Source organism: Anser cygnoides, chromosome Z, assembly GCF_040182565.1.
Source record: "Anser cygnoides isolate HZ-2024a breed goose chromosome Z, Taihu_goose_T2T_genome, whole genome shotgun sequence".
Lineage (NCBI taxonomy): Eukaryota > Metazoa > Chordata > Aves > Anseriformes > Anatidae > Anser > Anser cygnoides.
In genome coordinates, this window is record NC_089912.1 from 5,429,396 (window position 1) to 5,455,094 (window position 25,699).

General features: G+C 37.0%; 1 protein-coding gene across 1 annotated transcript in view; it reads right to left on the reverse strand.

The window, feature by feature from the left end:
• Positions 1-25,699, reverse strand: part of RASA1 (RAS p21 protein activator 1) — a 63,401-nt gene that overhangs the window by 11,472 nt on the left and 26,230 nt on the right. Inside the window, exons 7-19 of the mRNA XM_066988794.1 lie at positions 25,235-25,287; positions 24,386-24,536; positions 16,550-16,628; positions 13,661-13,781; positions 11,775-11,931; positions 9,230-9,317; positions 8,374-8,451; positions 6,547-6,704; positions 6,169-6,245; positions 2,311-2,483; positions 1,963-2,122; positions 1,647-1,789; positions 741-856 (exon numbers count right to left, since the gene is read on the reverse strand). Coding sequence (XP_066844895.1) covers positions 741-856; positions 1,647-1,789; positions 1,963-2,122; positions 2,311-2,483; positions 6,169-6,245; positions 6,547-6,704; positions 8,374-8,451; positions 9,230-9,317; positions 11,775-11,931; positions 13,661-13,781; positions 16,550-16,628; positions 24,386-24,536; positions 25,235-25,287 — 1,554 coding nt within the window. The remainder of the gene's footprint in view (positions 1-740; positions 857-1,646; positions 1,790-1,962; positions 2,123-2,310; positions 2,484-6,168; positions 6,246-6,546; positions 6,705-8,373; positions 8,452-9,229; positions 9,318-11,774; positions 11,932-13,660; positions 13,782-16,549; positions 16,629-24,385; positions 24,537-25,234; positions 25,288-25,699) is intronic.

Consider the following 25,699-nt stretch of genomic DNA (forward strand, 5'->3'; position numbering starts at 1 on the left):
TGTGTCATTTTTCACCAGTGTTGGGAGCCGCACAATATAATTAAAAGGAGTGCAACTTTTAACCTTGTCAGCACTACCACAAACTAAACACTTCTGTGCTACTCTGCCAGCTCAAATTCAAGGATTTTGTTTAATTTAAAAGCTAATGATACAGTGAAAGAAAACAGTAATATACACACTTTATTAGACGGTTCAATTCTAAAATATGAGCACAAGTTATTGTAGCATTTTGAAAAAGAGAAATAAAATTAATCTCTCCATATCCCTGTTAGACAGAAGTAATCATAACAGGTATCACTCTACTACTACCCGCTTGTATTTTGAGTATGGTGTAAATAGTTCCATTTCTCTTTCCCAGCGGAAGAGGACTAGGAAGAATTTGTAATCAACAACATACAACTGTCTCCTAACTTGTACTGTCTTCTACCTCTTTGAGGAAATATGATACTGATTATTTTTATTCTTCTTCTTTCCCTGTCCTCTTGGACCTAGTAGCTTCTCCTTCAAAGAAAAGCAGATATGTGTTAGCCAAAGGGTTTTGCTAAAAAAGTACTATTTATTTCAGAAAGGGTTATTTTTTAATTCATCTATATTCCTCTGTACATACAACAACCCTAAAGACATTAGTCTTGTGACTGATTAGCAAAAGAGGAACCAGTAAGAAAACAATTTTAATGTGCAACATAAATCACCAAACAGGAATTTTCAAACGCAAATCTGAACAGAAAACTGCAACTTACGGAGGCAGTATCTCTGCAGCCATGAATATTTTCTCCACCAATTCTGAAAGTATACTGAGTAAATGTGCCAGATTAGTGTTTACATCTTCATTTTTTTCTAGTTTTGAAGGATTTAACTAAAACCAAAAAAGAAAAAGATTAAGCTTCGTCTCCTAACTAGAGCTACCTATGTAAGTTTTATAATATTACACTTAATACTACTTCAAAATAAATTAAATATTCTGCCGCTGTACAAATGTCAAGACTCCTGCAGAACTCAAAAATCTGATTCAATGGCTAGCAAGCACATAAGAAGCAATAATTCTACTATGCTACGCTTTTAATAGCTCATTCAACACTATCCATCTACATGACTTTTTGCATCTTTTAATTCAAATTACTGAGGACTCCCATCCTTTCCCACAATTCAGCTAGAGTAAAACACAGAAGTTAGGAGAGTCGTTTAAAAAAAAACCTGTAAGATCAGTAACAAGCCATTAACATGAGGGAGTCGAAAGTCATAATAGAATCACAGAATGTTAGGGATTGGAAGGGACCTTGAAAGATCGTCTAGTTCAGTCCCCCAAGTTCTGACTTCTACAACGTCTTGAGCTTACTAGAAGTTATTTAGGACAGGCCATTGAGTAACTGCTGCAGAACAACCTACGTTTTTGTTCTGTAGAAAATGTAACTTAAAGAAATGTGAATTAAAAAACTTAAAAATTAGTACTATGAATATTGCTCAAGCTAACATCTAGAAAAACTTAATGAATTCAGTCCCTGTATTAATCATGTAAATTAAATTTAGTTCGGAGAGATCGATAAATGTCTCTAAAGCTAATATTTAATGCAAACATAATGTCTAACAGTCCGTAGATAATTGTGTCAATAAACCAAGATGTTTAAAAACATAGTTCAAGGTATCACCTCACAGGACTGCTTGCTCTCCATTATCTTTAATATAGAGTCTTTCAGTGCATGGTGAACGAAACGTGTTGCTGTGGCTTTCATGTACTGCTCCATAAGTGTACTTGCTAAAGTGGTGGCACGAAACAAGGTAGTAGCTTCATCTGAAAGAAAAAAAAAAAGTGAAAAGCTGAGAAAAGGAGATAAAGAACGGTTAAAATAATTGGTGTTTACATTTCTGTGTGTTGTAAATAAAGAAGAAAAAAGAAGGCACCAGAGCCCTTCCCTCCCTACCCGCCCACAGTTTCAGTAAACTTTAGTGTAATAAGTACAATACCTTCCATGCTTATCTCCCTGTCATTTAGTGTTCGTAACAACAAGGACTCAAGCTTTTCATGAAGAAAAATCTTCAATAAAATGCCAGCCAACAGTGTTCTGTCCTGTCCACAAACATGTGATAAGGCATAGACTACATGAAGCTCTTTCTGGAGTATAAGCTGAAAGAAAAACAGAATTTTATAATATTCATAAACTTCTAACAGTTGTGGAGAAATTGGCATCATATATCTATAGCGATATAGATGTCACTATAAATGTAATGATGTCAGCCCGTGTTATTGAAATCTGTCTCAAACAACAAAGTGAGTTTTGACTGGTGATCTAAGGAAAGTTAAAAAATTTATACCTCTTTAAACTCACTGTACTCCTCTTCTGGCATGATTTTCTCCATAGAATACCGTGCTCGAACACGTAAAGATCCTGGCTCAATACCCTTTAATGGTACATGGGAACTGAGTTGAAACCACTCATCTGTTGCATGTCCTTTTTGCAATCGGCTTAGTTGGCAACGCATAAACACTTAAGGAAAAAAGCATTTTTCAGTTAAGTTATCACCAGCAAAAAAGTGTTAGTATAGAATAAAAAACAGTATTTTTGTCACATGCCATCTCATTTCAGCAATTAATTAATAGTAACCAAGGTTTTTGCCATCAATATATTAGCAAGTTCTCTATTCACTGGTTTAAAAGATTCCTGTGAACTGAAGTGGAAGTAATACAAGGCGTTCTGTAAGTAATGTACAAATATACAATCAAAAATGACACTCAGATATTGACATAATTTTCTTTTTTAACACCCATGTGGAGGGTAAAGAAAGTGCTACCCTGTAATTCCTGGTAGCAGTCTCAAAATAAAAGCTTATAACGTGTTCAGAATTTACTGTGCTGTTTTTCCAGCTTTGGGCTGATATCACCATCAGGCCTGCTCCCTGACCATTCTGTTACTTTTTGTTATTTATTATTATAGTGACACTACTTAAGTTCCTTGCATTAAAGTACCGCCAAGCAAACAGTCTTTGATTTTTCACATTTCTGCAAAGCCTATACACAACATGGCCTTGCAGGAATTGTCAACAATTCCAGCAGACTTTCTACTGCCCCAGTGTTGCAACAGGTGCAAGCAGGTTATCATTTCATACTGGATCAGAATAACATCATATTTATAATGCTGAATTCAGGACATTCCAGTTGCCTATTTCACATTCTTTGGAGCTGATAAACTGATATAAGATAATGCATTCAGGTCAGTTGAGCAGTGTGAAAAACAATTCATCATCTGTCACTTATCACCAGTGTGGATGGGACCACAATCCTATCAATCAACTTTCCTAGAATATTTCTTCCCAGCAAAGCTCCTATACACCCACAAATAAGCAATGTGTTTTCTTGCTTTGCTCACAAACGTATGGCACGTACTTCTCACCGATGGGGACAGTAAAATACAAGATTGAGGATAATCTGATTGTTTCTTTCTTTCCTGTTACTATAGTAGCATTCATAACTGTAATATTGCCTGGAAATTAGGGAGGGAAGGCAGCAAATATCTAGCCAGCACTAGTAGGCTGACTTCCCAGTGCCACAGAACTGACAAGTGTGCACCACAGTGACCCTTTTTCTTCTGCCAGTTGCACAATCTAAACTACCAGCTTCAAAAACAAGCTGTGGCACTACTGCAAATAAAAACTCTGCCTGAAAGGAAAAACATAAGCTAATATTTTGCTCTACAGACTTGCCTGCCTGTGTTGACCCCCTCCATTACAAAAATGTTTCTTTTTCACCATTAACTAATTTGAAATGAACCAACTACCTAGTACAAACACCAAACCAAAGCTCTCACTCCAGTTCAATCCTATGTGGAGCCCTGAGAGCCTGCTTCAGCTTTCTAATCAAACCCAAGCATTCCAGTTCCCAGTAGCAGCAGATGGGGTCCACTAATGCAGTCTATGGCTTTGTTGTGTTTTCTGTTTTTCTTTTTTAAGACATTTATATGTATTCACTTGAACAAATCCTTATGCAAATTTACTTCTCTTTCTTAAGAGAAATAAAGCGAAAATGAACAGAATTAATAATAAATTGCTTAGTATCATTCCTGTATGCTTGAAATAATTTTAAAAAGCAAAAATACTAAAATAATTATGCATTATTTGTAACAGACAAACATCAAAGTCAAAGACTTGAGAGCTCAGGAAGCATTTTAAAGTACTGAAGAAACAGCCTTCGTGCTCTTATTTTAGTATTTATTTCTGTGTGTTATGATGGAAAAAATAAAGCAGTGAGACCCATACCAGATTTTCAGGACTTCAATCTGCTTTTTATGGCAGAAGCAGCAAGCAGAAAAGCTGACTTAAACAAATAATGGGGAAGATTACAGTACCAGCCTCACATGACTCCCATTTCAGAGCAATCCACATTTAGTAACTGGTTGAAAAGCTGAATGTTCATGAAAGCAACTAGTTATCTTGCTGTTGGAAAGTTCAGGAGTTATTCAGGCAAGATATCTAGGTCTGTTAGGTGAGGTCTGTTTTAGCTTATTTTTTCCCCCCATTTATTTCAAATATTTAATAGGGCTGAGATACATGTTAATTCAACTTGAGTTGAATTTTTCCTTTTTCCTCAAAATGAAATTACGGTTGAGTTACGCACTAAGAGTGCATCTAACAGCAGTCAAGCGACTCTGCCAATAAGGCACCCATCATCTCCCTGGCAGCTGGATGCATTCAAAGTCAACACAATCTTCCCAATCTGGACTGAGAGAAGCAAACTCCAAAAACAATTAGAAAAAAAAATTACTTAAGTATTCCATTCACAAACTACCCCTATAAAGGTTCTTGTTTTACTAACCAAATCATTCAGGTAGCTAGCTAATTTCTTTTCTAGCTCAAATGAATACAGTAACAGTGCAAGCACATGCTCAAAACTGCAACTAAAACCCTTTTGTCTGTCAGAAGAAATGGATCTTTTTCCTCCAGGTATGCAAGAATTTTTCTAATCAGAGGAAGGGCAAAGTTTTGGAATTGAATGAGGTTCTGCAAGAACATTCAATCTGAGTAGTAATTCTCCTACTTTGGTCACAGCTACAATCTCTTCTCTACAAATCTCTTCTCTGGAAAAATCACAAAATTAACACCACGGCATAAATAACAGGCCAGTAACACAATGTACTTAAACTGAAAACAATTGCAATAGACTATAAATACTCTGCCAGGCTTTCAAACAGACAGGTCTGAACACAGTGGAAAGGAAAAATTCTTGAAACAGGCTGAGGATGTGTGAACATCAAGGAGGAGGTGGGGGCTGATGCTGCTACAGAATGAGTACATCAGCAAACAAGATACTTTGAATGGAAGAAAAAGCGTAAAACACACTGTGTGGGAAGGGAACTAAACTTGAACAATATATATATATATTTACATATATATAGAATAGCTCAGAATACATATTCTTCAGATTGAGCCCTTTCTTTACTGGGTTTACCAGCTTCCTATTAAATTGCTGGAATAGAAACAAAACAACTGCTGAAAAAGCAGCTGTCTAGGTAACAAAAAAAAAGGAGTTCTTGTGAACTCCTGTAGAAGGTGGAAGACAATATAAATTCTTTCCCATTCAAAGTGATACAGAGTTAACTTCAGGTTTAAGGCCAGGAGCGGTACAATGAAAGTACATAGATAAGGTAAAACAAAGAATACAAAACAAATTTTTGTTCCAGAGACTCTGAAGGTGGCGATTTTTTTTTTAAATTATTATTCCTTTTTAATTGATCAAAGTACCATTTTTCCTCCCTTTTTTCATTAGAAGCAAAAAAAAAAAAGTAAAATGAGAAAGAATTCCATACACTCATACTTCAAACAGATCACAGAAATTAACTCAGTGAAACAGTACTTAAAAAGCAGACTTTTTCCTCTTGCTTTTTGGTAGGCACAGTCATCGTATAACACAATAGCTATTCTAGAGAAGAACTATGAAAGCCACGAAATACACAGGATTGGATTACTGTGCATTTTATTACTAAAAACATGCGAGTTTTCGCTGTAAAAAACATTAATGCAAACCCAGTAATAGACATCCAAAACATACAAATACAGTCATGTGATGTGGTAAGTGTAAAAATATACGTAATTCTCTTGTGACAATTACAAGAGTAATGAAAACTGCACAAAGAATCCATTGCTGCAATACATATGCAACTTTTACAGAAAAATACTTACATATATCTGGATCTTTACTTTTCTTTGTTTTGTTACTAAGACTTATCTCAAATCTATTAATATCAGATGAAAGATCACTAGGAGAAAAGACAGAAAGCCTCAATTAATACTATACTTCGCTGGCATTTAATCTTATTCTAAACTCATTCCAATCCTGAATTCTCATTTACAGCCAAAGACACACACTTACATTAACAAAGATATTTAGGTGCCTACATAAAATTCTGCCCATGCATTTATGGCTAAAATCTCACAGTTGTATAACCACACATACAGCATTTTTAAAAAGCATACACAACAGAAGACAGAGTATTAAGAATCTTAAATGCAATGCAACTTACAAGTGAAATTCAGTAAATCAAGAAGAGTGAGACTTACTCAAAAACAAATTCTTCCGACCACACAGGGTTCTGCCCTTCCCTGATATGTGTTTTTGCTACCTGGACACTGTTCAGGTAGATGTTGCAATACGGATTAGTAAAATGCTTTACTGGGAGGGTATGAGCTTCTTCTACATGCAAAATAAGACTGCTGACCTAAAGAAAATACAAAGGATTTACTTCTTTTTGCTAAAACAGAAATACGTAACAAATGAATATAAATTTTCTTCCTCCATGGGGAAGCGTAATATTAATGTATAAATACTGAATACAAAGTATAATTTCCTGATAGAGAAAAAGTTGCAGTGGAACAACATTTTAAGAGGTACCAGTGACAAAGTAAAAGTAATATCAAATAATTACTGAAAACAAATCTCTGGCACCATATGTTTTAACACATCCCACGAGACATTAGTATTTGCAAATACTAGCTGTTCTATGCAGAGAAAATTTTACTGAAATCAAGAACTGGCACTTTGAGTAACAGCCATGGATGGATGATTCCAACCACAATAGCATATTTGGTGCTTTCCTAACAGATTATGTAAAATTACTTTGAAGAATATCTTGAACTGCCTCCTACCGCACAAACTTCTGAAACAGACGTAATTCATATCTGACTCAAACAACTACTGATATCAGCTGATGTCAAATAAATATAATTACAGGAATCACCATATTTGATCAGGTCAGCATTCTACGTAAATTCAAATATTCAGCACCACAAACTTCAAATGACAGTACAAGAAAATTACGTAACAATTCACATTAGTTTCTTTACATTCTCTTAGAAGACAGCTTACACCATAAAAGTCACCAGCAGGCTTTTATTTTCCATTACACTCTGCAGAACATGCAGATACGAACTAATTGATCTGTTTTCACATTTTTAAGTTTAAGTTCCCTGACATAACTTCTCTAGGACAGAAATAGAAGTGTGTGATTTTTTATCTTTCATCTTGATGACTCACGCATACTTTTTACCTATTTCCTATTTTATTCCTGTATGGAGACAAACATTTTGTTTTTTGAAGAACAGAATTAGTTCAGATTGCCACTCTTTGTTTGGCTTTTGCAAACTGCAAAAACTAAAAACTAAGCAACCCCCCAATTTTCACCTGACAGTTCATCTGTGAATTCAATTAGTTCTTTACTTCAGAAGCATTTAATCTTCTTTAATGTTAACTACAGAGTAATTCTGTGTGTGCTGAAAAACATTGTATTCTAATTCTCTTTCCACAGACTGCTAAAATAATTACTTTTGGTGTTCCTAGCATTCAAAACTATCAGGCATTCTTGAATTATTTTCCTGTTATTCTCCAATCGTTACAGACTTAGTCATTTATGACTATCTGTCATCTACATCTGTAAGAAATTCTGGCCATGACAGCACTTTCATGTCAGATACTAAGCCACAAGAACGGACCAGCATGCATTTGCTACTAAAAATAAATAGTTAAACAAGCATTTTGTTTATACGTGACATAAGTCTGCCAATTTCTTGTAAAGCTCCTCAAATGTGGAGAATCTAAAGAATTAAGGTGATACGAATGCTGACTTCTTTACACTTTTACTCAAATGAGGTCAGACAGTGATACTTAGCATAGCATCTGCAGATTCCCTAAAAGCACTTTGTCTTTACATATACATGTATTATAGCAAAGTTGAAATGATTCTGGTTCTGCATAACTCCAGAAAGAAAAGCAAGTACATGTAGAATTTGTCAAAAGGAAAATTCTCAGATTTATCAGTTTCGTTTCACAAGGAGACGAAACACTCCCCCTCCCTTCCCCCTAAAAACCCCATAGTATTTATACAGCTTCACCTGACGTAGACGTTTATTTGATGTTCCTGGACTGGTTTTTCTTAAACTGCAAAACATCTGCAGAGCTTTCATCCAGTCCTAAGAGAAAAGGATGTGGAATAGTGTAATGAAAAAGTCAGACAGAGATTCTTGCAATGGACTAGACATCTAAAAAGATATGTTGAATATCTTAAGTATTCCCCTAGCTTAACGTTTTACGTAATTCCAAAGCATTCAAATTTGTTAAAGCAAAATTCTTATCTTTAACAAGCAAATCCAAAAAGAATTTGCAAATCTAAACCATTTTCTCTTTTGGAAATATCAAGCATTGCTAATGAGATGTATACAGTGTGACTTTTACAAATTTTCCAGGCTAGTAGTATTACATTAGATTACAAAGGGCATATAAAATGAAGCAAAAACTTGTTTGCTTCAGAGAAAATAACAGTTAACAAGACAAATAGTTCTGATATTTCTCTCCGGTATTTCTGTATTCCAGTCATAGCACTTGTATACTTCAACCAAAAACTACAAAAGCATTAAACAACGAGAAGTATACCATACATATTTTTCTGTACTGAATTATACCAGAAGAAATGTTCTCCAAAAAACATTAAACAACATAATGGAAGTTCAGTCCATGGCACCTGAACCTGTCCAAACTAAAAAAAAAAAAAGCAAACAGGCAGGCGCTGGATTCTAAGCAATAGTTTCCTTCATGTATCTCCTACTACTGCATTGTAACACCTGCTAATATAGACTTAACCACTATCTATTTGTAGTATACTTGCTTCCTACTACAGAAGGGTGGTATCATTGAACACTGCAAGGCAAACAAATCACTTTTAAAACCATATTTACCAACAAAAGCTCTCACCTGTGCTTGTTCTGGAGTTTCGCCTGCAAAGTAAAAGATGTAATGCTCTTCACTAAAGTGCTGAACTACTATCTGAAAACAGTTTGGCCTTAAAGACAAACAAAACAAAAAAATATGTTTTATTAATCTTCATAATACTGACAGACACCTTCACTTATTAATCTCAGACTGGACATCGGGAAGCATTTCTGTACCCTGAGGGTGGCCAGACACCGCAACAGGCTTCCTAGCGAGGTGCTGGGTGCCCCGAGCCTGTCGGTGTCCAAGGGGCATTTGGACAATGCCCTCAGTACTGTGCTTTGACTTCTGGTCAGCCCTGAGCTGGTCAGGCAGATGGACTGGATGAGCTCTCAAGGTCCCTTCCAGCTGACCCATTCTAATATACCAAAATGACATTTACACTGGACTAATATTTTTCTGCTGATTGTCTGAAAGGAGCATTGAACATGGCATCAATTCGGGGGGGGGGGGGGGGCACAACTCTAGCAACAGCACCCATGGAGACAGGATGGACTGCAACAACAAAACTTCTCCCGAGTTTCAAAACATTTTGGTTTGAACACACCATGTCATTTTAAGGAAATCATGTTTCAGTACAGCTAGTTTGGTTTTGAGCATTAAGAAACTTCTAAAATGTTTCATATTGAATATGCATGTCTACTGACTTTTAGTCTAGGCAAAAAACAAGCATCTGGGAACTATCTGGGATGAGGACTATTCCTACAGGCTTTTTAAAACAAGCAGAAGTTCAGCATTAGTTCCCACAATTAATGACAAGTTAAGGATTTGTTCTTTTGGGAGTTCAGAAAACAATACTAACATAAGGAATTCTCTATATCCTGTGCCCCACAGGTCTCAAAACTAATAAAATGTGTATTGGATCACACACTACTCATCTGATGTATGTGATACAAACCTCTAATGCCTTAAATAATCATGGTTTCTCTTCCACTTTTTACACCTCCATTAATTTGTCAGAAATCTTTTTTGTTAAATTATAAGCTATTTCAAGTGCACGCTTCATTTACAACCTTCCACGTTACGTTCAAACAAATTTAGCTGTCCATAAACACAGCATTACGGGAGGATTTTACTTCATTTGCAATGGAATGTCAGTCTTCAGTTCCTCCATCCACTTCAGTGCCTGGAGAAATGCCGACATGGCATTTTGTCTCCATGCCACAGAAGGATGGGGGAGAGCAGGAAGTAACCAGAGCTAGGGCTACTTAAATCACTGTCCCCAAAGAAACAAACAAAACTACAGACTTCAGCGTACTTCTGAGAAAATGATAAAAGAAAGGTTTGTATTATTTTTCTTCTTTTATTTTTTTCCTTCTCCTAATACCAGCTACTTAAAGTATAGGAGGAACTTTATCTCAGCTACAGTTCCTTATTATCAGCTTCCTGAGGTGATGCAACCATGCATCTTCTTCTACCCACATTTAGTACCACTGACTCTCCAACTTCATTTTAAAACAGCACAGGGCTTTTTGGAAGCTGCTTAAGAAAAGGTCACCATTAAACAAACTTCTGCTTCTTTAAAATGTACACCAAAGCTTCCTTCGTAATTGCCAACTCACATGAGGAACATTTCAGTAGTAGTGTTTTTTTGTTTTGTTTTGTTTTTTTAATGTCTATTCTGGTACACTTCATTTATATCTATGCTCCTCATTCCATTAGTTTCATGGGTTTTTAGAATTTAAGAGTGAAAAAGTCTGGTGGAGCAAAATCTTTGCAGCTTAAGAAACACTGCAAATTTTAAACATATATGTTCAAGGGTGTTTTTTTTGTTTTGTTTTTGCAAAAAAACACATTAAATTGGCTACAAATCACCTTTGATTAAATAGTAACACATGGGTTTACGAGAATTTCTATTTATTTATTTTTAATCTGACACTTCTAGGAGTAAGCGTTCATGTTTCTTGTATATAGCTCTAAATAGAGGTCAGTGGACTTATATCTGAAGTATTACAGTAAATAAGACTTGATGTCAAAATTATCTCTGAGGATAATTTTTTGAAAAAATAATTTATAAGGATATTGACTTATATGAAGTAACTTACTTTTAGAGTTGGTCTGATCTAACAGAAGTACTCATTCTCAAATACAAAATCACTTACAAACTCTACTTAACCAAGTTAGCTTTCAACTGCCTATCAAAGAAATATAGATCTTTTGGAATTGACAAAAATTCTTGACCTTGTCAATTCTTAGTTCAAAAGGATTAAAACCCTAAGCATTCACTCACAATTTCTAATGCATAGAAGACGAAACACTGAGCAATTATTACACTCAATATTCAATAATGCAAAAGCTTGAATCATTATCACACCTCATTTCACAATACAGCTTTAATACTAAATACTGAAGTTTTAACTGCAAGTTGTTTATGAACTCTTGCTAGCAACTGAGTATGAACCAAAAGTCACAAGGCAAGACAGAGCAACCTGCTCCCTGGCAGCATATTGCACATACATTGTACATGCTTCAAATGAGCAGTCAGTTCTCCTGCTGCACATACAAGAACCAAAAGCCAGCATCCCACCTGCCAAACAAACTGTCATGTACTCCATAGACAGAACACACACTAAGGTCTATTAGTCCTTTGGGTTTCGTGGCTCGCTTTTCACTTTCAAAATAAATAAGCTGGGCATCGTTTCCCTCTAATATAAAGTATAAGTTTTTCCATCTTTTTCCTTTACCTGTAGAAAAGTAAAGCAAGAAGTTAATATAGTATTCTAAAGAAAATGGAAATTTTGTAAATGAAGATAATGGAACAGCATGGTAAGCTTTTGTCAAACTCCAAACAGAAGAACAATATACAGCTAATCACACCAGGTATATTATCAGTATATATACTCAATTTTATGCAACATGTAGCTAAATCTAGACCCTTGTGATAATTCAGGTGCAGTGGCAAAAGGGTCTCTAAACGTTTTCACTGGTTTCAACAGGATTAAGGAAGTGCATATGAGCTGCCTGGACAATGGGTTCGTATCAGCAGGAAAGTCTGTATGCATATAGCTTACAAATAATATCCTGATGCTGTGATCTCATTTATTACAACAATTTTAATTAATAAACAGACTCTTGACATGAGAAAATTATTCATGAACTTTGACCAATTTGTAACAGAATCTTAACACACCTATCTGCAGTAATTTGGCTAGTTCCCCTTGTTTCAGAGAAAACATTCTCTGAACTTCAATAGATAAGAACTTTCTGGAACTAATTCTTATGAGTCACATGTAAGTTTGTGTTTTACAAAAAATATTCAGCCTTAACATTATGCTTTGATCATCACAAATCCACCACAGCCTTTGATGAATGAGTACTAGCATTGTGTTTGAAAAGATGACTAACATCCAGTTACCACACTCTGTCTGCTGGATGAAGAGTGATTTCATTACATTTGTTCCATACGCAGCTATGTACGTCTCTCTACACCTGCTCAGTAATCCTGTTTGCACTTTTAAAGTGTTATCATTATCCCATTTAACTAAACTTCTTCTCTTCACTCTCGTCCAATTCCTCACTCTGCCACATCCCTGTACAGTTTCCCTCAGAATTAAACTTCTCAATAAATGTCTCCTTGTTCTGTTTGTAAGATTTATGATTTTGGGCTTTTTTCTTTTATTTGGCAATATTTAACTTCATACTTTTTTCTCTCTTTTTACTTGCTGTCTACACTACTAACTATAATTTATCCTTTTAGCTACAGTCTCCATCATCTGCAAAAACTTTTGTTACTGATTTGTTTCCATTACAGTTGATTAAAAAAAAAAAAGTAGAAATAAACACTTTGCAAGGTACTAGCTGCTCTAGAACTTTAAAGACCTGCCCAGTGGCATTTCTTCAGGCATATATAACATATATAAAATAACATGAATCAGTCTACTTCTAATCTTTTAATTGTACATTATGGTGATGGTATCAGTGTTAGATCCCCAAAAATGTTGCTATATATCTTGTAGGTTTAAAGTGTTTTTTTTTAAATTTAAAATATGTAACCTAACTCGGAATAACAGAACAGCCGTAGAATTGAATTGATTTGTACTATTCTAGCTCTTAAGTCTGCAAGAGTTTTTTTGAGCTCTGTATAAAATATGAGTATTTTTCATGAAAATGCATCTTATTAAATAAGTCTGAAAGCTAACTCTGACAAAGGTGCCTAGTTTTAGTACTGTATTCTGATATTTTTTTTTTTACAATGAAAAACTCGCAATCAATATTTTCACACTGCCTATAGTTTTGTGTATTATCTATTTCCATTCATATGCAAGTCAAGGAAAGAAACTTTAACACTGTTTACACACATTCTACAACATTTTGCCCACTTCAATTTTATTCTTTCTAGCACCAGTATTATATACTAAATTCTAATGTGTACCCAGGTCTGTTTTTAAAAAAAAAATTGTATACAGAACTCACTTTTTTTCAAAAGATAGCCTTTTTTGACAATATTTTTATAAAAAGCATCCTTTGTTTTGCGACGAATTGTATTGTAGATTTCTTTTCCATCCACCGTATCATTAAGCACTTGCTCTTGATGCTAGTAAACAAGGAAGAAAACATTTTAGGCTCAGAAACCACCATTAAAATAAAATCATATACCGAGGCTGCAACCAATATCGTCTTACTACCAAATCTTTAATACTGTTCTCTACATCGCTTTATTAAAATGCATTAATTTTTAATAATATACCCTTGCTGGAAACGTAATACAACTATTTTCTGTGGCATTATTAGACCAGAGTCATGATAAAAGTTATCAATACAGACCAGCTTTTATAAGGTAACATCTGTGTATTTTTCCCATTAAGTAGAAAGCAGCATGTTTCACAGTGATTTCTGTAAAATTTATGGAAGTTGTAAAAGATTTATCTAGCACCTGTCTTCTATCAAGGTTTTTTAGACAGAGTAATCAGGGACAAACTCTGAAGCAACCAGAACAGTACACATCTCAGTTAAAACTGACACGCCCACAGAGTTGCACAGACCCTCATTTACCTGATTAAAATTCACGTGTTCTAATTGGATAGAACTCTAACAGAATACAACAGAAGAAAGCAGAAACATGAGACAGAAAAAGGATAAATCACACAGAAAATTGTAAGAACTGGAAAAGTCAACAAATGGGAATGGCCAAAAGCCAAGCTAAGTTTGACCTTACCTAGTAAGCTGATCAGCAAAAAGTCTTGCACCATTAAGAAAATATGAAAAACAAGACTGTCAAGCAGTGAGAACAGCGTTGAGATAAAAAGCAATAACTGAACTGACTCAATATTGAATTTCTACTTTTCTTCCTGCCTATCTGTGAAAATTATGGTTCTGAACAACATAACAAAGGCAAGATGAAACATATTTTGGTAATACTAACAGGAATTACAGGACCTGTAATGGAAACAACATCCAGACGCTTATGAACAAGATAGCTTCTGTAACATAGCTATTCAAGGAACAGAGCACAAAACAGATCTAGTGACCAAGGCTTTTTAGTGACCTCCGTATTGAGGAAGTCCCATCAGATTCACACTAACGGTAACCAAAACTTCCCAACTTTTTTTCTTCAAAAACACAGAGCACGGCAGCATGGGGAAGGGAGGTAATACATGGCCAAACCTAAAAATTAACTACCAGTCACTAGATTTTTAAACAAGGAAAACTCACAAACATTACTTTATGTTATTTTAAATTATTCAGAAGTCTTACGCAGAAGATTAGTCAGAGCAGAGAAAATTATTAGTAAAGGAACTCTAAGTGCATATGCAAAAAACTAAAATGAATACAATTACTACCACGGTCCAAAAGGAGTTATGGAGCATGAGGGAAGTTACTAGCAAAGCCTTCAAGGATCAGTCTCCAAATTCACATTTGCATTGGGGAGTATCAGTGATACAAGACAATCAGCGACACAGGGAAGATGGAAATAATAAGATGTAAGGCTACTAATGCAACATAAAAGTTGCATTTGTTGATACTTACCACTAGAAGATGAGAAATAGATGAGAAATCTGAATGCCTGAGTCATTTACAGGATGACTGAGCTATAAACAGAACGTAGCTATGACAATGTATTGGCTTTGGTGGGGAAAGTTCTTTATTTTCATAGCAGTTCATATGGTGCTGTTTTGCATTTGTGGCTAAAACAGCTCTGATGATGCACCAGTGTTTTGTCTATTGCTAAGCAGTGTTTGCACAGCACCAAGGACTTCTTTGTTTTTCACTCTGCTCCAGCAGCAAACAGACTGGGAAACAGCATGAAGCTGGGAGTGGGCATAGCTAGAACGGCACGCCTTGGCTAACCAACGGGACACTGCATGCCATATAATAAAGATTTAAGTGGCATTAAAACCAGGGTGGTTTGTCTTCCAGGTTGACCAGTGCTCAGATACTGCCCGTGGGTAGCAAGCAATTGCCTTTACATTGCAGTTACTGTTTTTTGTTTGTTTGTTTGTTTGTTTTTGGTTTTGTTTTGTTTTGTTCGTTTTCCCACCTTGTTCCTTCATTAGTAAGTTCTCTCAACCCAGGAGGGTTGGTTTTTTTTTGTCTGTTTGTGTACTTTCTAGTTGTGTCTTCCTAGTCTTTTCCCCCATCTCATAGGAGAGAAAGTGAATAAACAGCACTGAGGGTGCTTATCTGCACTCCAGAGCCAATCTACCACAGCAAATGATACATAATATTCAATGATATTTCTGTTAAGTACTTCTCACAGAAAAAGGGCATTTCTAATGACATGACTGTTCTGGTCCATCACATTCAAGAAAGATAATCTCGCACCAGAATTAGTAACAGCAGGGCAACTATGAGAATGAATGGTATGAGACAATATTGGCTTTGATATGCTTGGCTTAGTGAGAATACAGGAAAGGATGAACGTCTGCGATGGGGCAAGAGTGTTCCAGAATAAACCCTGCAACTCAAGATTTTCTGCACATACAAGTTTCTTCCAGCAGAAGAAAAACCCCAGGCACAAAAGACTGAAGAGTGCTGTGGTTTCCTCCTAACACAAGGGGTTAACGCACAGCACTGCTCAGCCAGGAACCAGAGCTGGGGCACAAAGCAGAGGATGAACACCTTGGAGCACAGACGGATCCTACTATTACTTTCTGTTGACTGCAAGCCTACCTTTCATAAGTGAATGCACATGAGGAAAAAAACAAAAGAAACATAGCAGCTGAAAAAAAGAAAATTAGAGATGATGCTGTTTAAATATCACTGATATCTCTGCTTTAATTCAGTTCCTATATTATAAACAGACTTCATGATGATGAGGAGGAGGTCAGTATCTTCACCAAATGCTCAGAAACGAAATCTTACCTGCATTGGAACAGGATCTTTAAGGTAATATCCTTCAACAATCTGTTCTTTTCTGTAGTGCTCAATGATGTCAGCAATACTGTTCCAGAAAGAAAAACAGCATTTAAATGTTAAACTGGTTAGTTTTTCCTGTCTGAGAATTGCTTTTCCATACAAATCACAGCAATTTGTCAACATTTTTTAATAAAATCAAGTGCTAAACATCAAAATCTCATTTGCAGCAATGAGAATTTGCTAACTTTGAGGAAAAAAATCACAAAATTGAATTCATAATATCTTAAGTCTAAACTCTGCAGATTTGTTTAGTTGCTTAAAATGCCAAACGAGGATGCTTTTTTCCATACTCAAATAGCACAGGTGCTTTACTAGCTCTCCAACTAAGCTGAAAATTGCTAGTTCATTGATAATAGCTTTCAAAGTCCTAGAGTAAACAGGGAAGGGGGAATGGTTCATACTGTACTCTGTAAAACAATTTCTTCCTAGGAAGGGAAGAACAGAAAATAGAAAAGGGTTGTAACAGATCATGCAGATTATATTTGGAAATCACTAAGTTTTCATGTTAAATTAAATACACAATCAGTAGCACTCCTCTACAGGGAAGCCTGCATCATAATTATTAGGTTCAGATTACATTTTGGAAGGCTCAGGAGACAAACTGACATACACAAGCTGAAATTCAAGGTAAATGAGTTGCTTAAACTTATTTTTACATTTACTGAAATTTACACTGTAATAAAGAACAGCAACATGAACACCAATACAAATGAATCATTCATACACAAAATATCAACCTGAAAAAAAGAACTAAGTAAGTAGAAATAAACTAAATGTGATTTCTCACTTCATAGCTTGCAATTTGTGCTAACATAACCAAAGCACAGTGAAGAGATTTTTGACCTATTAGAGTTGGATACAGCTATGTCCAACACAGAAAAGATATGATACAGTATAAACAAACTCAAAAACATTTAAATAAAACAGTAAGACATCTTAGCCCACCTTCCTTTCTTCTAAAGCAATGAATTAGTGTACACTTGATAAAATAAAAAACAATAATAATAAAAAACAATAAAAATCAAAACAAAATTTTAGTTTTCAGCCTTGCAAAATGACTTTAATTTCTCTGAGTATTATTTAAATGAAATAATTGTAATTTTTATTGAGATACAACTGGTGTGTCATTTTCTCTGTAAAAATTTAAAGTTTACCACACTGCGTAAAATGACTCAGTCATTGTACCTGGCATGTAAAATAGCTGCTGCCAACATCTTGGTATAAATAAAACAGCATTCAATATTTTTTCTTATTCACCAGATCAAAAATACCTTGACTATCAATGTCTTCTCTCCTTCCTTGGTTAAAAATGCTGCCAGGAGTTCCTCAACATAGGAAGCAAGTGCCTAATTTCTTCCAATTTCATAAAATGGGCTGAAGAATAAATTCAGCTGTATTTGAGAACTCACTCTGTAGTTAGTGTGCCATATAGTCTAGTATTTTATGCCTTGATGGAGTGATTAAGGACTTCGTTCTTAGCCCTCTGCTCCCTGGAGTGAACTCAATTCAGGTGGTCATCAGTGTATTGCTTCAACACTAGTGCAGCTCATACTGAACACTGCAAACACACAAAGATACCAGGTATCTCCAGGCAAGACTAGAAACGTGACTTAAAAAATGATCAGAGCTATCTAATGTGTGAGAAGTCAAGCATGCAATCAGACTGACCACAAAACTAATCTAAGGGACAGGAAAAAAGGAATCATAACCCTTCTCAATGTCTAACAACAACAAAAACCTTACACAAAACACATGAAGAAAGGTATAAATAAGCAAGGATAAAAAAATATCCTTAAACTTGGTTTAATATACAGAAATAAAGATGATTTCAATAATACATTACAGTTACTTTAGTGATTTTTAGAACACAGAGCATAGGGCTTGTCAGGTTCCTCAGATCTTGGCTACCTGGATAATTTTAAAAGCATCTGACCAACATGAGCAGTATCTTATTTATTTATTTATTTAAAGGGTGAATTGATTCAAGATTTTCCAACCACTGACATTTCAAATAATAAAGAATCCAGAAAGCAGAAGCAACAGCATTCTACACATTGTTAAATTATAAAGAAAAAGAATGAACACATTATAGCCATATTGTTTAGCCTATCAAAATGCAGATTTAATTCCTCAATTGGAAACAAAAACGTCTTCCAATCAGCTATTAAATTTTCAAATAATCTTGTCTGTTACATTAAAGATAACTTGAAAACTAAAACTATAAACTGCTGGGTCAACACTTCTTTGCAGCAGAATCACTAGAAACAAACAAAACCTTAGTATCACTTTTTATTTGTTTGTCTTTGAAAGCTGTTATGTAGATTGAATTTAGCAAAGAAGGCAGATGGAGAGGACAGAAGAAATGGCCTGGTATGCACCTCCTACCACAGGTTCTAAAATCAGAACTGAAACATCAGTGTCTTTTAAAACAAACAAACCCACAAAAACTGTGAGGCATATGCAAGTTTTCCACAGAATTGCTGCACACGGAAGGCACTTCTGGAGATCACCCAGTTGAAACCCCCTAGATCACTGCAGGGTCAATTACAGCAGGTTGCTCTGGACCTTGGGTAGCACCTCCAAGAGTGCAGACTCCACACCTTTCTGGGCAACATGTCCCTGTGTTCTATCACCCTTGCAGTAAAAGAACCTCTTCATACATTTAAACAGAATTTCCTGTATCTCCTTTTGTGCCCACTGCCTCTTGTCCTGTCACCAGGCATTTCTAAGAAGTGCCTGGCTCTGCTTTCTTAGCTCCCTCCCCAGCTACTTTTGCACTCAAGGTGCTTTCTCTTCTCAAGGTTAAAGCAAGCCCAAGCTTCCTCAGTTTCTCCTGGTACACCTCAGATGCTCCAGCCCCTGGACCTCTGATGGCAGGCTACAGTACCTGCACACAGTATTCCCCCCAAGGTCTCCAACCCCAAGAAACAACTGACCTGCCTCTGCCCAGCTTCTGAGGTAAGATCAGGCAAATTCAGGACGGCGTTGCTGTATGCTGATAATTGCAGATTTTACAGTTGAGAGCTCATGACACTCAGTAAGATCACCACTGTGCTAGGTCTGGCTGGGACAGATTCACTTTTTTCTTCACTGCAGCCTGAACGGTGTGGTGTTTTGGATTTGCGACTATAAAGCCATGCTGATAACAATGTTTTGGCTATTGCTGACCAATAGCTGCCGTGCTGAGGTTTTACTTATTTCCAACTCTACCCACCCCCTCACCAAGTGGGCCGGGGCGGTCGAGAAGCTGGGAGAGGATACAGCCAGGACAGCTGACCCAGAAGGACCAGAGGAATATTCCACACCATCTGATGTTGTGCTCAGCAAGAAAAATTCAAGAGGAGGAAAAGAGGGATGCTAAAAGGACTGTGGAGGGCTGAACGCAGCCAGCAGCTAGACACCAAACAGTGCCTGCTCATTCCCTGCCCTCAACAGGACAGCAGAGAATGTAAGAAACATGAAATGCAAACTTCAGAAAACTTGTGGGTCGATACAAAGAGAGTTTAGTAAGTGAAAAGGTGGGGAGGGAAGGGGCAGGTGGAGGGAAAGGCGCAGTGATGCAAGGGCCATCACTCACCACCTTTCACAAAGCAGGCAGATGCCCACACAGACTCTGACCAACAGCCACCACGGAAGAGCAAACACCCCTTCCAGTTTTTATTGCTGAGCATCTCTTTGATCAGCTTGTGTCTCCGGGAAACAGAGAAAGCCTCAATGCAGGGCAAGCACCACCCAGCAAAAGCCTAAATGCTGGTGGTCTTACCGACACAGTTTTAATTACAAATCCCAATCACAGCACCATACTGGCTGCTGTGAAGAAAATTAACTTCATCCCAGCCAAACTCAGTACAGGCACAAAGAATTGTCTTTGCCAGTTTTTCCATCAAAATGTAAAAGGGTGACTAACAGAGAAACTTGTTATCCATGGAATAAACGTGAAGATCACAAATGTTACATTGTTTCCTGAAGTTCAGGGGAAAATATGATTTCATTATATAGTCAAAATAATTCCTCCAATACAAACACCATATATATGCTATATATTTTGAGCCTCACGTGGCCAGGTAAAAGACTCCAGATTGGCTATTATGTAGAGCTGACATTAAGATAATGAAATAATGAAAGCCACCTCTTCACAACAGACTGCAACTACAGGCTATTAGTCATATTAACTTATAAAAAATCTGAGAAATTTACCTACAGAGTAGCGGGACCACATGGAAAAGAATAAGGTTAATGGAAGAAACAGTCTACCTATGCAGCACAGTACTAGATTACTGAGATGCACCCAGCACCATTTTCCCCATGATCACCCAGAACAATTTTGTCTCGCATCTGAAATACAAGGAGACATACTATTGCATGTAGAGGGCATCGGACTTCCAGTCCCATGTCTGGATATTCAAACTACCTGAGAAATAAAACTTACTTTGTTTTAAGTTTCCTTAGTATTCTTTAGACCATATCTTTTGTATGAAAAATCTTGGACTATAATTTGAGAACTGAAGTGTAAACAATCCTGTGCTAATTAACAGCAGACTGGTTTTATTCTACCTAATTTTTTCACGCTGGTTACAATTACCAAAACTGCAAGAGAATAATATTTAAAAACAACTTTACTGCCAAGGATTTTTTTTAAAGATGTAGTCTAATAGAAGCATCAGAATTTAAGAGATACCTTGCAAACACCTAATGAAACAGCTTAGTATAGAAAAGGTTCGACTACTTGAACCAAACATGCATTTAAACAAAGAACAGCACTTCCCTAAGCCAAAATTTTCAACTTGAGGACAAACACTAAATTTTTAGATAAGCCACAAAAGATATTCTGGGGGAAAGAATCCTCCTTTGATCAATGTATTTTATATACACACTTTAAGCGAATTCAGCATTGGAAAATTAATTTTCTGAAGTAATAACTTAATGCTGTAAAACCTTCTGAACGTGTACTATCTAATGCTGCAAAACCATTTGAGACTAATTTGACTTCCACTAATTTGTGAATTAGTTTTACATCACCAATGGTGAGGGCTTCTGGCCTACCATCCTCCTAATAAGCCATGTAACTAGAGAATGGGCAGGAGCATTTACCTTCATGAAAAGCTGACACTGCAGCTAGCTCGGTTTTCAATGAGAATGTCTGGAGGCCAGACTGATTAATGTACAAGGTACTCAAGCAGTCTGGGTGTGGGATATGCATAAATTCATAGGTTCCAATTGCTTAGCCTCACACCTCTGTCCATTACAAGATGTGAAAAGAGTCCACAGTACTTAGTTAGGAGACCTCGACATTTTCCTCAGACACACGAGCTGCTGGATCTCTACCCACTCAGAAACAAAGCTGGAAGTGAGAGAAATTCTCCAGTAGGATGAAGAATGCCCTGGTTCTAGGTGAACAAGACTAGAAAAGTTCTGATTGTGTGAAAAGATGGAGGTGAGCTCTTACTACTCAGAAGTTTTATATCTACAAAAACTCTAAAAATACGATTATCATGGATGGAGCTGCACGGCCGGGATAGCTTTTCCCATAAAAATGGGAAGTATCTCTTGTCATTTATTTTTCTTTTTGTGGAGATTACTGTATTGTTGTACTACTGGCAAAACAAACACATTCTTCGCCTCAGTCTTTAACAGCAAGACCACTTGTTCTCTAGATAACCAGTACCCTGAGCTGGTGGAAGGGGATGGGATGCAGAATGTGGCCCTCACAGTCCAAGAGGAAATGGCTGCCGACCTGCTACAGCATTTAGATGTACGCAAGCTGATGGGGCCGGATGGGCCCGAGGGTGCTGAGAGACCTGGCAGAAGAGCTGGCCAAGCCACTTTCCATCATTTATCAGCAGTCCTGGCTATCAGGGGAGGGCCCAGTCGACTGGTGGCTAGCAAACGTGACGCCCATCTACAAGAAGGGCTGGAAGGTAGACCCGGGGAACTGTTAGTTTGACCTCACTGCCAGGGAAGCTCATGGAGCAGATTATCTTGAGTGTCACCACGCGGCAGTTGCAGGGCAACCAGGAGATCAGGCCCAGTCAGCATGGGTTTATGAAAGGCAGGTCCTGCTTGATGAACCTGATCTCCTTCTATGACAAAGTGAAGTGCTTAGCGGATGAGGGAAAGGCTGTGGATGTGGTCTAAAGTAAGGCTTTTGACACCGTTTCCAACAGCATTCTCCTCAAGAAACTGGCTACTCTTGGCTTGGACTGGTGTACACTTCGTTGGGTTAGAAACTGGCTGGATAGCCAGGCCCAAAGAGTTGTGGTGAATGGAGTCAAATCCAGCTGGAGGCTGGTCACTAGTGGAGTCCCCCAGGGCTCAGTACTAGGGCTGGTTCTCTTTAAAATCTTCATCAATGATCTGGATGAGGGGATCGAGTGCACCCTCAGTAAGTTTGCAGATGACACTAAGGTAGGTGCATGTGTCGATCTGCTCGAGGGTAGGAAGGCTCTGCAGGAGGATCTGGGTAGGCTGGAGCGATGGGCTGAGGCCAACTGTATGAAGTTCAACAAGGCCAAGTGCCGGGTCCTGCACCTGGGGCACAACAACCCCAAGCAGAGCTACAGGCTGGGAGATGAGTGGCTGGAAAGCTGCCTGGCCGAGAAGGACCTGGGAGTATTGGTTGATAGTTGGCTGAATATGAGCCAGCAGTGTGCTCAGGTGGCCAAGAAGGCCAACAGCATCCTGGCTTGCATAAGAAACAGTGTGGCCAGCAGGGCTAGGGAAGTGATTGTCCCCCTGTACTCGGCTCTGGTGAGGCTGCACCTTGAGTACTGTGTTCAGTTTTGGGCCCCTCACTCCAAGAAGGACATGGAGGTGCTTGAGAAAGTCCAGAGAAGGGCAACGAAGCTGGTGAGGGGTCTGGAGAACAAGTCTTATGAGGAGGGGCTGAGGGAGCTGGGGTTGTTTAGCCTGGAGAAGAGGAGGCTCAGGGGTGACATTATTGCTCTCTACAGGTACCTTAAAGGAGGCTGTAGCAAGGTGGGGGTTGGTCTGTTTTCCCATGTGCCTGGTGACAGAACGCGGGGGACTAAAGTTGTGCCAGGGGAGGTTTAGGGTGGATATTAGGAAGAACTGCTTTACTGAAAGGGTTGTTAGGCACTGGAATGGGCTGCCCAGGGAAGTGGTTCAGTCACCATCCCTGGAGGGAATCTTTTGAAAGATGTTTAGATGTAGAGGTTAGTGATATGCTTCAGTGGAGGACTTGTTAGTGTTAGGTCAGAGGTTGGAGTACGTGATCTGTGAGGTCTCTTCCAACCTAGATGATTTAGTAAGTTTAGTTTGATTTAGTAAGTTTATTCTCTCTAAATGAAGTCATCCGCAATTCTTACCAAAGTATCACTCAGACATTATAATACAATTTAATATTTTTTTCCAACAATTAAGGTATTTTTTTCCCTTACTGGCAAATATCCTTTTCTATTACTTACACTTTGAAATCTCTGCTGAATGTTTCATACAAAACTAACATTTTTATTTTCCTCTTTCAAAGGGAGAAGAACCGACATTACAAATAGTAGCTTCCAAGACAATACAATATTTTCTTAATTACACCTCCACATATGATCCACAACTTAGCATGAAGGAACTCGTTTGCAGAAGAACAATTCAAAAAAAAAAAAAACACTAGGGTTTCAAGAACTTTCTCAGTTACAAGTAACTGTTAAGCAAGTTAGGTGAAATGCTTAGCATGCTATAGAGAAGACTGAAGTCTTATACCAGTAACAAAGTATCAGGAACAAATTATGCAATTCCTTTACACAAGCATAAAGTACACACACATCTTACCTATTATAATATCTGCCTCCCATCATAAACTGATTGTTTGCAGTTGGACATATTTTAAATCGCTGAATATTTTCACTGGTCCGAAAATAAAGTGAATAATCACCAGGTGTATTGTCTGAAGGTCTCACAAGAAAACCGCACACTTGACCAACTGAAAAGATACCATAATCGTGTTATTTACTGCTACTTTTCTTACAGTATTATTTATGAGCCCTCATCAAATCTCTTTCTGCATAAAGTAGCAAGAATTGCACACTTAAAGGAGAGAGACAAAGTGTATGAGGTAAGTTCCAACACTGATTCCAAATCAGACGAAGTAATACTAAACGGCCAGAGTTACTGCAAATTGATTTAGCTGCAGCTGGCAACCCACCTACACAAGAACATTAAAAAATTGAGATGTTTTCAACAATTAATGGTGTTTGTTCTTATATTTTAAGTATTCTACTTAAAAGTATGGGTCAAAAATTTTCATGTTTTCATTTAAAGAAATACTTCCTCTATGAAGACATTTTTAAAAAGTCTGTAGTATATTTTCCTTTAGGTCTGTAACAGTATTTTTTTCTTGGGAAAGCCCATAATATTTTTAGTGCATGTGTTAATCAAAAAGTATTTCACTATTTCACTCAAAATTATTAAATAAACTGTACTTGAGAATTTAAATACACTTGATACTCATAGTCGTAAGTTTTATTTCAATGTAGTATTCTATTACAATAACAACCAGAGTCTGGTTGACAGAGTCTTGAGAGTGTAAGACACTCCTAAGTTCAAACATAAAAGCAAATTTTGCCAGCAATAGGATTGCTTTGTGCTATCTGATTACCACTATATCAGAAGTACAAGTACCTGTCATCAGCAAATTGTAAGCCTCTTGTTTGGAGATCTTCCCATGGAACCATCTTAACAAAGATGAAGAGAAAAATTAGAAAGCAAGACTACCAGCTCTCTTTTTTTGGTTGTGATGGCATCCAAGGCTCTGGCACCTATGAACTGATCTTTCTTTAAGAAAACCTAATACACAGATAGGTAAGATTATGCTACTTAATGCTGCTGTTCTACCAACAGCATGAAAAAGATAAGATTAACAGATATATAAATAAATTTCAATAAAAATATCCAACATGTAGAGTTCACATTCAAACTCAACTGTTTAGACATGAAAAAACATTTAAGTGTTAGGTAACCTGACAGGCATTATTTAAAGTCAATCTCATAGAGCTATTTCCTTGAATCATGAAATCCAAAGCTAAAACAAAATTAAATACAGTAAAGAAAAGAATCAAACCACTTTTGGCAGAAGCAGTGGGAATA